This window comes from Lithobates pipiens, unplaced genomic scaffold (assembly GCF_037356315.1).
Source record: "Lithobates pipiens isolate NorthernLeopardFrog02 unplaced genomic scaffold, aLitPip1_a1.2 Scaffold_10, whole genome shotgun sequence".
NCBI lineage: Eukaryota > Metazoa > Chordata > Amphibia > Anura > Ranidae > Lithobates > Lithobates pipiens.
Genome location: NW_027507686.1, coordinates 24,003,730 through 24,017,043, shown reverse-complemented (window position 1 = coordinate 24,017,043; position 13,314 = coordinate 24,003,730). Strand labels below are relative to the sequence as shown.

General features: G+C 43.7%; 1 protein-coding gene across 2 annotated transcripts in view; it reads right to left on the bottom strand.

Moving 5' to 3' along the window:
- CHST8 (carbohydrate sulfotransferase 8) overlaps positions 1-13,314 on the bottom strand; it is a 541,346-nt gene that overhangs the window by 18,433 nt on the left and 509,599 nt on the right. For both annotated transcript variants that reach the window (XM_077452763.1, XM_077452772.1), the window contains one exon: positions 2,173-2,210. In XM_077452763.1, coding sequence (XP_077308889.1) covers positions 2,173-2,210 — 38 coding nt within the window. The remainder of the gene's footprint in view (positions 1-2,172; positions 2,211-13,314) is intronic.

Sequence of the window (13,314 nt, the reverse complement as noted above, 5' to 3'; positions counted from 1 at the left end):
TGGGCATGATGACTGCCGTGCTTCCACGACCGCTCGTGGCACACCGAGAACCGGGATCTGTGTGTTTCTGAGGGGAGAAGAGACTGACCGGGTGTTCATACAAAGTATGAACAGTGATCTGTCATCTCCCCTTTATAGTCCCATCCCCCCTTCAGTTAGAACAAAGAGAGGGAACACTTAACCCCTTGATCGCCCCTTAGTGTTAACCCCCTCCCTGCCAGTGACATTTTTACAGTAATCAGTGCATTTTTATAGCACTGATCGCTGTATAAATGCCAATGGTCCCACAAATGTGTCAAAAGTGTCCAATGTGTCCTCTATAATGTTGCAGTCCTGATAAAGATCGCAGATCGCCGCCATTACTAGTAAAATATAAATAAATAAATAAAAATGCTATAAATCTAAAAGTGCAGTGTGCAGTAGGAAGCCAGATGTGAAGCCTCAATATTTCACTGTCAGTTTCCCTTAGTCAAGATAGCTGCAAAGGGTGGGCCAACTCAATTATGAACCATAAAGACTAATGTCCCATACACCCTATCGGAGTTCCTTCAGATTTACCAAAACCATGTAGTGCAAGGGCCTGTCTGACTGCATACAAATTGAAACTCCTAAGGTTTGACCTCATATTATATGGTTTTGGTAAATCTCAAAGAAAAAATCTGCAGAAAAGCTGATAGTGTGTATGGGGCTTAAGACTGGGATGCCATTAAAGTTCATGTGCGTGTAAAGGCAGGTGTCCCAATATCTTTGGCAATATAGTAATGGCTAGATTGAGGGCAGGTTTGTCTGGAAGGAGCTCACCCCTCCTCAAAGGCACAGGGGGGCACTGGACACCCAGCATATAGCACAAGGGGAACAAAGGTGTCCAGTGTGCCCCCCCCCCCAACCCCACCTATTAACCAACAGGAAAAACAAACGGCAACTGCCCAAACCTATAATTGGCCTTAACAGCAAGGAGCACATGGAAGGGCGACACATGTCAAACAAAAACAAAGAAAAATTCCCAGCTCAACTTACCAGCCAGTCTGCAAAAAAAAAAACAAATTGCCTTAACAGTTCATGTTAAAAACAGGAGTTTAGCTTGCACACATTTGCAAATACATGGGCAAGATGCAGAGCCCATGACAAGATGCCCCAGTGTTATCTGCAGATCAGCCCCTACCCTGTCCACCTTCAGGAGATCCCTGATAACTCATTTATTCAGGGAAGCTTATCCTACACCCACCTAATTGTCCCTGAGCTGCCCCCCATCAAATCATTCTCTGCAGCTATTACCTTTTGTACCACCACCCCCTCCCTTTAGAATGTAAGCTCTACGAGCCGGGCCCTCCTGTACCTTTTGTATTGTACTGTAATTGTGTTGTCCCCCCCGTATACATTGTAAACTGTTGGCTCTATATAAATCATGTATAGTAATAATAATAATAATATAACTTATTATGCTTACTGACAATTTTATGTTGATTGGAGTTCTTTTCCAAAGGTTTTTGGCAGGGGGTGTGTGTTGTAAATACGTAAATGATCTACATTCTTTTCAGCAAGCATGCTGCAAATAAAATCTGTTTTCAAATGATCCCAATTACAGGCTGTTTAATTATCCAATGGTAATAAAGGTAAAAGTATCTAAAATGTTTTCTGTTTTACTATCCGATCTAATTATTTTCAGTTTGGAGTGCCGTGTAAAATACATTCTGCACATTATGGATATTTATACAGGACTCCGGTTATGATCCATTTCCAAAACCTTTACCTTTTATACCATTTAATAAATCTCTTTTCATGTGAAACCTATAGTTAAAAAAAAAAAAAAACTGCAGTGAGCAAATTGGCCACTAGATGGAGCAATGATTCTTCCACAATCCTTTACCCAACACTTCAACAATTTCCAACAAAAAATGAACTTGCAAATTAAAGAGGTTAGTCATTCTTTCAGGAATTTTATACACCTGTGATTATTTTTAAAACTGAGAACGGCAGTTTAAAGCGAAGCTGGGAGCTGCCATGTAAACCATAATCTTGAATGGCTGATACGTTTATATTATATATGGAATTAAAGGAGATAACACACGATCCTGGATCTTGCTTGTACAACTCATTGCATGTATACGTTGTGACTATCAGGTTATATTAAGTATTATATAAATTATTTAAAGGAAAAAAAAAAAACCTTACCTTTTTTGGCGCATTTAATGCAAATTCAAATTTCATCCCTGTAAGGAAAAGAAATAGATTTTGGTTACAGCATGAACAGCGACAACAAAAACTGCCTATAAATTATACAGGATTTAAAGCGACACTGTCAGGGTAAAGGAAGATTCCCTGTGATAGAAGAGGGGGTTATACTCTCTCTGGTGGTCTCTGTCTTCTATCGACACTCCATTCCTGCATATCAGCCTCCATCAGCCTCCTCAGGATTTGATAAGATGCAAGGCCACCATCACTCTAAACTCTAAATAGATGCATTTCATGATTAGGGGGGGGGGGGGGTTCATTTACTAAAACTGGAGAGTGCAAAATCCGATGCAGCTCTGCATGGGAACCAACCCGCTCCTGACTTCAGCTTTAACCACTTCAATACCACGCACTTTCACCCCCTTCCTGCCCAGGCCAATTTTCAACTTTCAGTGCTGTCACACTTTGAATGACAATTGCGCGGTCATGCAACACTGTACCCGAATAACATTTTCCTAATTTTTTTTTTCACACAAATTTATTTTTGTGGTATTTAATCACAACTTGGGTTTTTATTTTATTGCTAAACAAACGAACAAAGATAGGCAATAGTGATGGGCACTGAAAGGCAGCCTTGAAGGGCACTGACAGGCATCACTGGGCACTGACAGGCATCACTGGGCACTGACAGGCAGAAATGACGGGCATCATTGATGGGCACCGACAGGCATCACTGGGCACTGACAGACAGAAATGAAAGGCATCACTAAGTGGCACTGACGGGCATCACTGAGGGGCACTGATGGGCACTAAAGGGCATCACTGATGGGGCTGCACTGATTATCAGGGCACTGATTATCAGTGCAGGCGTCACCACTGAGGAATGACACTTATCGGCTCTCCTCACACACTGCCAGCATGAGGAGTGGAATGCCGATAATCAGCATTTCCTATTTACCATGTGAACAGCTGTGTCCAATCACAGCTGATCACAGTGATGGGTTTACTTCCTCTTTCATTCCCTGCAAAGGCAAAGCATAATGGATTACTATGCATCGCATAGTAGCCCATTATGTGTCACTTACCTGACACAGGAGCCAGCGAAGCCGCCGCTGTCCCCTGTAGTCCGGCGCATCCATCTTGCTGGTGGCGTCTCGCAGCTCCGCCACTGTCATTCGGCGAAGCCATGATAACGTCACTCCCGCGCATGCGCACGGGAGTCGACACGCGCGGCAGCTCCATTCTTGGAAATGCCGCGCTCAGTGCGCCTGCGCGCCGCTGTCTACGGCGCTGTCCGTTTTTGGGCAAATATCTCCTAAACCATATAGGTTTAGGAGATATTTCTTGGACCTACAGGTAAGCCTTAATCTAGGCTTACCTGTAGGTCAAAGTGGTATGTAAGGGTTTACAACCACTTTAAGTACCACTAAAATAAAGCTCTATTTGTGTGGAAAAAAAATGATAAAAAATGTATTTGGGTACAGTGTTGCCTGACCGCACAATTGTCATTCAAGGTGTGACAGCGCTGAAGGTGAAATATGGCCTGGGCAGGAAGGGGGTGAAAGTGCCCAGTATTGAAGTAGTTAAAGGCTCCCATGCAGAGCTGCACCAGATTTAAAATTATATATATATATATATATATATATATTTATTTTTTATTAGCTGGCTGGGTCATTTAAAAAAAGTCTGGTCTTATAACAAGAGCAGGATTCTTTTAAATTGAATATATACTGAAATTACCAATATCATTATTACAGGTATTTATAGTTTAGTCAATTTAAGCAGCACTTTACATATTATACATGGACATCAATCCCTGTGCTCAAGGAGCTTACAATCTAAGGTCAAAAACAAAAATCGGGTAATACTAATCGCCAAATTAATTATGCCTGATCACCTGTTAGGTGTTGCAAAGTAACCTAATTAAGCATATACAAAGAAATAGGACTTCAATCTAAGGTCCCTAGCTCACATATGTACACATATTAGTGCCAATTAAGCTACCAGCATGTCTTTGACGTGTGGGAGGAAACCTGAGTACCAGAAGGAAACCCACGCAAACACATAAAAAAACATGCAAATTCCATGCAGGCAGTGCCCTGGCTGGGATTCAAACCAAAGGACCCCAATGCAAAAAAAACAATGAAGGAAAGCCTGCTGCACTCGCCACTGGCACACAGCTTGACTTTCATTCTGAGTGGCACCCCCACATATCTAAAAATGCAGCGTGTTTGTGGGTGCGGGAACCGCCGGGAAAACGTAGGCACAGTTCAAATGAATGGGCGGTTGTGCCCTTAAAAATGCGGGCTGCAAACCTGCATATATGTGAACCAAGCCTAAGGCATTTACATACATGTGCGTGTTTACATAAGTGCGGCATATAACTGTGTACAGCCATTCATTTTTACAGGGCGCTATGTCAATTGGGCACAGAAATATACCCACAATTTATGTTGGGTGGCCTTGTGCATAAGGAATTATAGCGCAAAGCTTTACACCTACAACCTTGCATCTTATCACTAAGATCATAGCTCCCAACTGTCCCGGATTTCAAGGGACTGTCCCTGATTTGGAGCAATGTCCCTCTGTCCCTCATTCCTCCTCATTTGTCCCTCATTTTGCTCTGATCTATATAGATGTATATAAAATGCACTTTTTATCTATCAAATAGTGTTTTCCAGCACTAAACCTTTCATCTGATTTCTAAATTGCTGTATTATTAAGTTCCAAAAGCCAATATAAAGGAATAGTGGTGGTAAAAAAAAAGCACTTGTGAGTTTAACCAATCTTGTTTTTTGTACAATTCTCCTTTAAGGGGGTGTGGCAGGGGGTGTGTCCTATGCCTGCATACTTTTGCTGATAGGTGTCCCTCATTCCCATCTCCAAATTTTGGGAGGTATGCTAAGATCACCAATCACACTCAAACCTCAAAGGCAAAATTTTAATCTGATTGGGACCTCATATACACACATTAGATTTTCTGCAGATTTTTGTCTTCAGACTTACCAAAACCATATACGGTAATATGAGGTCAAACCTTAAGCGTTTAAATTTGTATGCAATCAGACAGGCCCTTCCACTACATGGTTTTGGTAAATCTGAAGACAAAAATCTGCAGAAAATCTAATCGTGCGTATGGGGCTTAAAGCAGAGCTCCACCCTAAAGTGGACCTTCCTCTCATTGGAATCCTTCCCCCCTCCGGCGCCTTTCAGGGGGGAGGGGGGTGCAGGTACCTGTACAGTACAGGTATCTGCACCCACTTCCGGGATAGCTCTCTGCGGAAAGGGGCGTAGATCTACGCCCCTTTCCGAAATTCCCCCCACTGCCTGCTGGGAAACACACAGATCCCAGAGGCAGCGGGTCCATCCTTATTGTGCAGCGCGACTCGCGCATGCGCAGTAGGGAACCGGGAAATGAAGCCGAAAGGCTCCACTTCCTGATTCCCATACCCAAGATGGCGGCGGCAGCACCCGAGAGATGAGCGAGAGATCGGCTTCGGGTGCCGACATCGCGGGTGCGCTGGGTGGGTAAGTGTCCTTATTTTAAAAGTCAGCAGCTGCAGTATTTGTAGCTGCTGGCTTTTAAAAAAAAACAAAAAACGGCGGAACTCCCGGCAGACTCCCGCTTTAAGTAGGGACATTTTCTTTTACATTAGGCTTTAGGCATTAGGCTTTCTAAACGTGAGAGGCCACAAGGAGCTTCCAGTAGGCGTGTTTGAGAATTCCTCCTATACATTAAAAAAAATACAGCAAGAGGGGTCCCCAGATCACTATCAGAAGACAGTGGGGTGGACTTGTTCACTACAGCAATGCTTGCACGAAAAGCTGAAGGCCTGAGCTGGACTCCCTGTAAGGTTTCGTTTCGGTTTTGGCTGGAGTGTACCTTTTAAGATTTTCCAGCGTGAAAGCAAGTAATAAAGGCTTTTTAAAATGAAAATCCAATTTGGTTCATTATAAGTGAGTATCTGGCAACCCACTGCTAACGGATCAATGTGAAGACATTATATTCCACTCAGCCGGCCAGGCATGAGAAAGTCTTCAAGTGTAAAGCCAAAGCTTTTACATTTAGTTCTGGATAGAGCAAGGGAGGGTTAAACCCCCTGTTAGGCTTCTCTGGGTACCCCTGGGAGCCCCCCCTATCTACTTGGCCTAGGGACCATCCTCACCAAGACAGAAAGTGATTTGGAACAGTTGTTTGGGAAGTTATCTGAAATATCACAGTCAGCTTTGTGTTGCAGAGGCGCCCGGCATTAATGTGTGGAAGAGATTAGTCAGGAGATTTCACATCCTCAGAAAAAAAGTTCCTTTATTGTATTAAAACACCTCACAGCAATATACAATAATACAATATAGAGATCTTCTCTGAGGACGTGAAATTTCCTGACTAATCAATAAAACACATCAATGCCGGGCACCTCTGCAACACAAAGCAGACAGAAACTTCTCCAACAATTTCATTCAAAAGGGATGAAGTTTGGGTTTCCCCCAATATACTGAGTAATAACCACCGTACAATGGTGGAAAATAATTATTTGAACCCCTGCAGATTTTGTACGTTTCCCCTCTTAGCCATCGTACACACGGTCGGATATTCCGACAACCAAATCCGTTGGATTTTGTCCGACGGATTTTGTCCGAAACTGTTGCATACACACGGTCGGACAAAGTTGTTGGAAAATCCAATTGTACATAACGTGATGACGTTATTTCGTTATGACGGGACTACGTTCAGGCTAGTAGCCAATAGCTTTGGTCTAGGAATTTGATCTGAGCATGCGTGGCACTTTGTCCGTCGGAGTAGGCTACACATGATCCGATCGGAGCATTTTGTCGGAAAATTTTACGGACAAGTTGGAAAACTTGGTCCGTCGTATACTCGGACGGAAACAGTCCGATGGAGACCACACACAGTCGGATTATCTGACAAAACGGTCCGATAGGACACATTCCGTCGGAATCTCCGACCGTGTGTACAAGGGCTTACAAAGAAATGAAGGGGCTATCCTTTTTATCATCAATACAAATGTTATAAATTGAGTCGCAGTTCAATTAGTAAAATAAGTATTTGATACACTTCCAACCAACAATAATTCTGGCTCCTACAGACTAGCTACAGTATGTGCTCATGTGGTACACAGATTAGTCCTGTCAATTTAAGAAGGTGCTCCTAATGACAACTTGTTATGTGTATAAAAGACATCTGTCCACAGAATCTATTTTTTCCATCCAAACCTCACCATCATGGTCAAGACCCAGGAGCTGTCAAAGGACATCGGGGACAAGACTGTAGTCCTGGATTGGGCTAAAAGACCATCAGCAAGAAGCTTGGTGAGAAGGCGACAACTGTTGGCGTATTTATTCCCAAATGAAAGTAATACAAAATAACCATCAATCGCCCTCGGTCTGGAGCTCCGTGCAAGATTTCGCCTCATGGGGTGAGGATGATCATGAGAAAAGTGAGGGATCAGCCCAGAACTATAACGGAGGAGCCTGCAAATGATCTCAAGGCAGTTGGGACCACAATCAACAAACAAACCATTGGTAACACAATACACCGCCATGGATTGAAATCCTGCAGCGCCTGCAAGGTCTCCCTCCTCAAGAAGGCACATGTACAAGCATATCTAAATGATTCAGAGAAGAATTATGAGAAAGTGCTGTGATCAGATGTGATAAAAATTGAGCTTTTTGGTCATAGTCAGCATTTTTCTTCCTCCAAACAGTTAATGCTAAAGAACACCATCCCTACAGTCAAGCACAGAGGTAGAAACATTTATGCTTTGGGGCTTTTTCTCTGCTAAAGGTACAGGTCGACTTTGCCACACTGAGGGGCCAATGGACGGGGCCAAGTATTGTAAAATCTTGGATGAGAACCTTCTTCCCTCAGAACACTGAAGATGGATGGGTCTTCCTGCATGACATTGACCCAAAACATACAAGGCAATAAAGGTGTGGCTCAAGAAGAAGCACATGAAGGTCGTGGAGTGGCCTAGCCAGTCTCCAGACCTTAATCCTATAGGACATTTATGGAGGAAGCTGAACCTTCAGGTTGCCAAGTGACAGCCAAAAAAAACCTTAAGGACTTAGAGAAGATCTGTAAAGAAGAAGAGTGGACCAAAATGCCTCCTGAGATGTGTGTAAACCTGGTCATCAACTACAAGAAACATCTTACCTGGCCACCAGGATTTCTCCACCAACTACTAAGTCAAATTTTACTTGGGGATCAAATATTTATTTTACTCACTGAACTGCAACTCAATTTATAACATTTGTATTGTGTCTTTTTTTTTTCTGGACTTTTGATTGATATTCTGTCTCCATAGTTTAAAATACACCTATGATAAAAAATATAGCCCCTTAATTTCTTTGTAAGTGGGCAAACTTCCAAAAACTGCAGGGGATCAAATAATTATTTTCCCCACTGTAAAGATGAAGATCTTCATGGAGACCATTACAAGTGTTTACTGCAACCAACCCAGATGTGAGCAATCTGCCCCTTTTTTCACCAACATATGAATAAAGCTGCCCATACACAGTTAGGTTTTCATTTGAATATTTCATAGAAAAATGAGTGGAATTTCATCCAGACTTGTTACTTTACCAGAATTCCAGATGTATTGGTTTCATTACAATATGTACCATTTTTGCTGACTGAAAACCACATTCACAGATAGACGCTTGTTTGTTCTAGTAAAGTTTTCGCACCATCCCATAAAGACAATAAGCCTTGCTATGTATAGGGTCATAGGGACATATATATATATGTATGTTGAAAGCATCATTTTATTGCAGCACATTACTTGCAATGTTCTGCAGAGCATGCAATTAAATACCCAAGGGAAAAAAAAAGAAAAGGGGAAAAAAAAAAAAACTGAAAAAAACCCCCAAAAACCACAAAGCATTGCAGGACACATTTATGCTGCGTACACATGACCGGACTTTCCGGCAGACTAGGTCCAACGGAATCAGTCCGTCAGACAATCCGATCATGTCTTGGCTAATCCGATCATTTTTCATGAAAAAAAAAAAATCGACAGACTTAGAAATAGAACATGTTTCAAATCTGTCCGACGGACTCAATTCCTATCGGGAAAACCGTTCATCTGTGTGCTGGTCCGACGGACCAAATACCACACAAGTGAAGCTATTGGCTACTGGCTATTGAACTTCCTTTTTTAGTCCCGTCTTACGTCATCACGTTCAAAACTAACGGACTTTCGAATGGACTTCCGTTCGTGTGTGGGCAAGTCCGTCCGTTCGTTCGGAAGGTCTGTCAGAACTCTGCCGAAAGTCCGTCGGGAAGACCGTCGGACCTAGTCTGCCGGAAAGTCCGGTCGTTTGTACGTGGCATTACACGGCATAGCAGAACACATGCGTTCTGTGTGATGTGTTGCAAATTAGCCCTAAAAGTTAAAACGACACTACATTGGGCTCTCTCGTCTTTCCCGCTTCCTTGTTATTTTCTACTATCTCTCAAACTTTGTTTTCCAAAAAACAACTACAAAAATTCTGAGTTGTCACCAGAAGAGTTTGGAGATTTCTTTTCACTTCCTCTTGAATCTATACGACAAGTAGATGGAAATCTATTGAATGAGACACAGACAGGGGTTTAGGGCTTATTACACCACATCCCATGCGTTCAGTGTGTGTTCCCACATCTGGGTTCAAATGCATTTACGACAAATTTACAGTTTTATTTTTGCATTGTTTTTAATGCGTTTGCGATGGCCTTCACATGCAATCTGGTGAGCAATCTTGTAAAATAGGCTCATTGAAATACATGACTTGTTCTTGCATATACATTCATACTCCGTTGAAAAACACATTCAACTGCATATGGGGTAAACAAACTCTCCCTTAGCACATCACTCACTATTAAAAAGGGGGAAAATAAATAGGTTTTGGCTTTAGATATACAGTACTTTCAGTAAGTGTAGAGAGTAAAAATACTGCAACAACCAGAGATGGCAGAATGGGGCCCTAGGTAAGATATCAGCTTTGGGTCCTCATCCCTTTAACTGACAATAAAGAGGTTCTTCCGTCTCTAGAAAAAAATAAAATAAAAGTAATATAAGGACACTTACCTGTCCAAGGATCCAGCGCTGTCCTCAGCCGAGCCAATCCTTCGCCGGTCTTCAGGTCCCCATATTTGGTGGGGAAAGCTGGCTGTGTCTTATGGTGCCAGGTATAACAGCCGGGTTCCCATTGCACATGTGCGATTCACGTTGTGCTTTGTGAATGATCCCACAACCTCTTGGGACCTGTAATGTGTCCCAAGAGATTGTGAGAAGAGGGGGAGGGGGGAGGCAACAACTTCCGGTGGAATTGCCTAGGTGATTGCAGCGCAGGTGGGAGTGGGTACCTGCCAAAACTAGGTACCTGCTACCCCCCCCCCCCCCAAAAAAAAAAAAAACCCTCCAATTGTGTTGGAGGAGGGGAGGATTCTTAGAAGCGGAGCCCCTTGTTATGTGCACAATGAAAATGCCCCATCTATGTTAGCGCGGTCTTATTAGATACCAAATGCCTGCCAGTATACCCTCCCTTGTTACGTGACAGGCAGGAGCACAGCTTTAACCAACTGAGCTATCCACTGGTTTACTAGAGGTGCATGAAAATTGTAGCAGGGGCCCCTGGACTTCAACAGGGCCCTACTATCCTACCTTGGTTGCCTTGCAGATGATCCAGCTCCAGTAATAACCCAAAGTTATGGCTAGTGGGACTTCTGATTGGTTGCTATGTGCTTTGCCAGGGTATGTAACAAAGGGGTTGATTTGCTAAAGGCAGAAAGACTGTGCACTTTGCAAAGTGCAGTGGAGCTTAGTAAATGAGCAGAAGCTCTGCAGTCTTTCATCATCCAATCATGTGCAAGAAAAAAATCAATCTTGTATTTGATTGGGTATTGTTTGCAAAGTGAAGCTTTACCTAATTGACTAAGCTCTGGAGCAATTGCACTTTGCAAAGTGCACAGTCAATTGGCCTTTAGTAAATCAACCCCATTGTTTCTATTTCTTTATGCTACAATGTGAGAAGAGGGTGTGGAAGTTTTTATTCACAGGTTAAAAATATGTTTATCCAGCTTTGAAAATGGAGCTGTTGGCGACACCGGCTGCACATGGAGCGTATCTGGAATATAAACCTCGGTGCTGATGACGGAGTAAAATAAATTCTTATTTAGATTGCACTCCGATTCCGTCTCACACTGTGATCTGAGAACCTCTGATGGATGGAAATGGGCAGCCCAGCACTCGCCCCTGCGGTCAGCACATCTTCACCATCCAGGAGCCGAGACTTTACAAATACGCCATAACATTCTGCATACTGTTCCCATCAATCCTCCTGATGTGAAGGAACACTTAGTCATCTGGACTTTTTATTTACTGATAAATCTTTTACTGAAGCAGAATAACAGAGGCCGGGGATACAACAGGAGGCCAATCCACCGATAGAATGAAGGATCTGCCATCACCGCTGGTTCCATAAGGCAGGACGGGGTCCAGATTTCTGTTGACAACGTTCTGGGGATGGAAGGAGGATATAGAATCATAGGCCAAAATAAACAATACAGTAACCTCTTTAACCCCTTCCCACCTACCCTGGCATCCTCCTTAACAGTTCTGAATGCCCAGGGGGGCGAGAAGGATCAGCGATTATCCGACCACGTGATTAGAAGCCAGTCCCACCGGCTACCCTCTTTAGTCTGGACCAAGAGCCATCTTTAACAGTTCATTCTTCTTGCTGGGAGAGCACTCTCTGCACATTGGCTGCCCGGAGACACATATGTGCGACATGTGGGTGGTAAAACCCACCCTTTCGTCATAGCACATGTGTTGGGTGGTCATAAAGGGGTTGAAATAGAAATAAAAATGGGTGCCAAGTTCAGATGGATAAAACCGCTAGTGCCCGCTTACCACACACCCACCAATCTTTGGTGGATCTCTTTTAAGAGGCATTTGACAGGCAGCTTGGGGAGGGGGGGGGGGGTGGTCTGATACATCACCTCCTGGATACCTATTTTAATCCTTAAAAAGACCGCAGTGTCGCAACCATGCACATTACACATGGTTACTGCATGGCCACATTTTGCAGCACCAGGCTCATGGCAGTGTCTAATATAATGGCCAATATGCAATTGGGTTGTCAGAGGGGAGTAAAACCTTGTCTATTTTTAATGCCCCCCGGCCACCCATAGGCGGCTAAGTGAGGCAAAATATTTTTTTTTTAAATGGCGTGGAGTCTCCCCCAAAATCCATACCAGACCCTTATCCAAGCATGCCACCCGGTAGGTCAGGAAAGGGAGGGGACAAGCAAGCGCCCCCTCCCAAACCATATCAGGCTGCATGCCTTCAACATGGGGGGGGGGGGGGGGTGTTTGCTTTGGGGCGGCTCTCCCAAAGCATCTTGCCCCCATGTTGATGAGGACAAGAGCCTCTTCCCGACAACCCTGGCCGTTAATTGGATGGCCACGCCCCATGCCTATATAAGAGGTGCCGGACAGCGGGAACATCCCAACGAAGAAGGGACAGCTTTTAAATTGTGGCGTGGGGGTAGGGGGGTTCCCCTCTGAATCCATACTAGACCACAAGGGCCTGGTATAGACCTGGGGGGGGGGGGGGGAACCCAACGCCATTTTTTTCACAATTTTTTTGTGCAGGGAATTGATTTTGTTTACATTCTGCTTTCAGCAAGGAAGCCCATTGACAGCTGACGACTCATCAGTTGTTAAGGACGTGGCGGCCGGCTTCCCGGCCACTCCTTAGCAACCAGCTACTGTATATACAGTGTGTTTACAGTGGATTTAAAGAGAAAAAAAATGCAAAATGCATGAAAACTGCATGCAAAAACACAAAATGCACTGCAAAACATGTCTGAAAAACGCATCAAGCGCAGCCGCATAGATGTGAACCTAGACTTATGCCGCGTACACACGATCGGAATTTTGTTCGGAAAAAGCTCTGATGGTTTTCACGACGGAATTCCGATGGGATTTCACTCAAGCTGTCTTGCATACACACGGTCACACCAGATTCCGACCGTCAAGAACGACATGATGTACAACACGTGCGACGGGACTAGAAAAAGGAAGTTCAATACCCAGTAGCCAATAGCTTCCATCTCCTAGTTGAATCTGAGCATGCGTGAGTT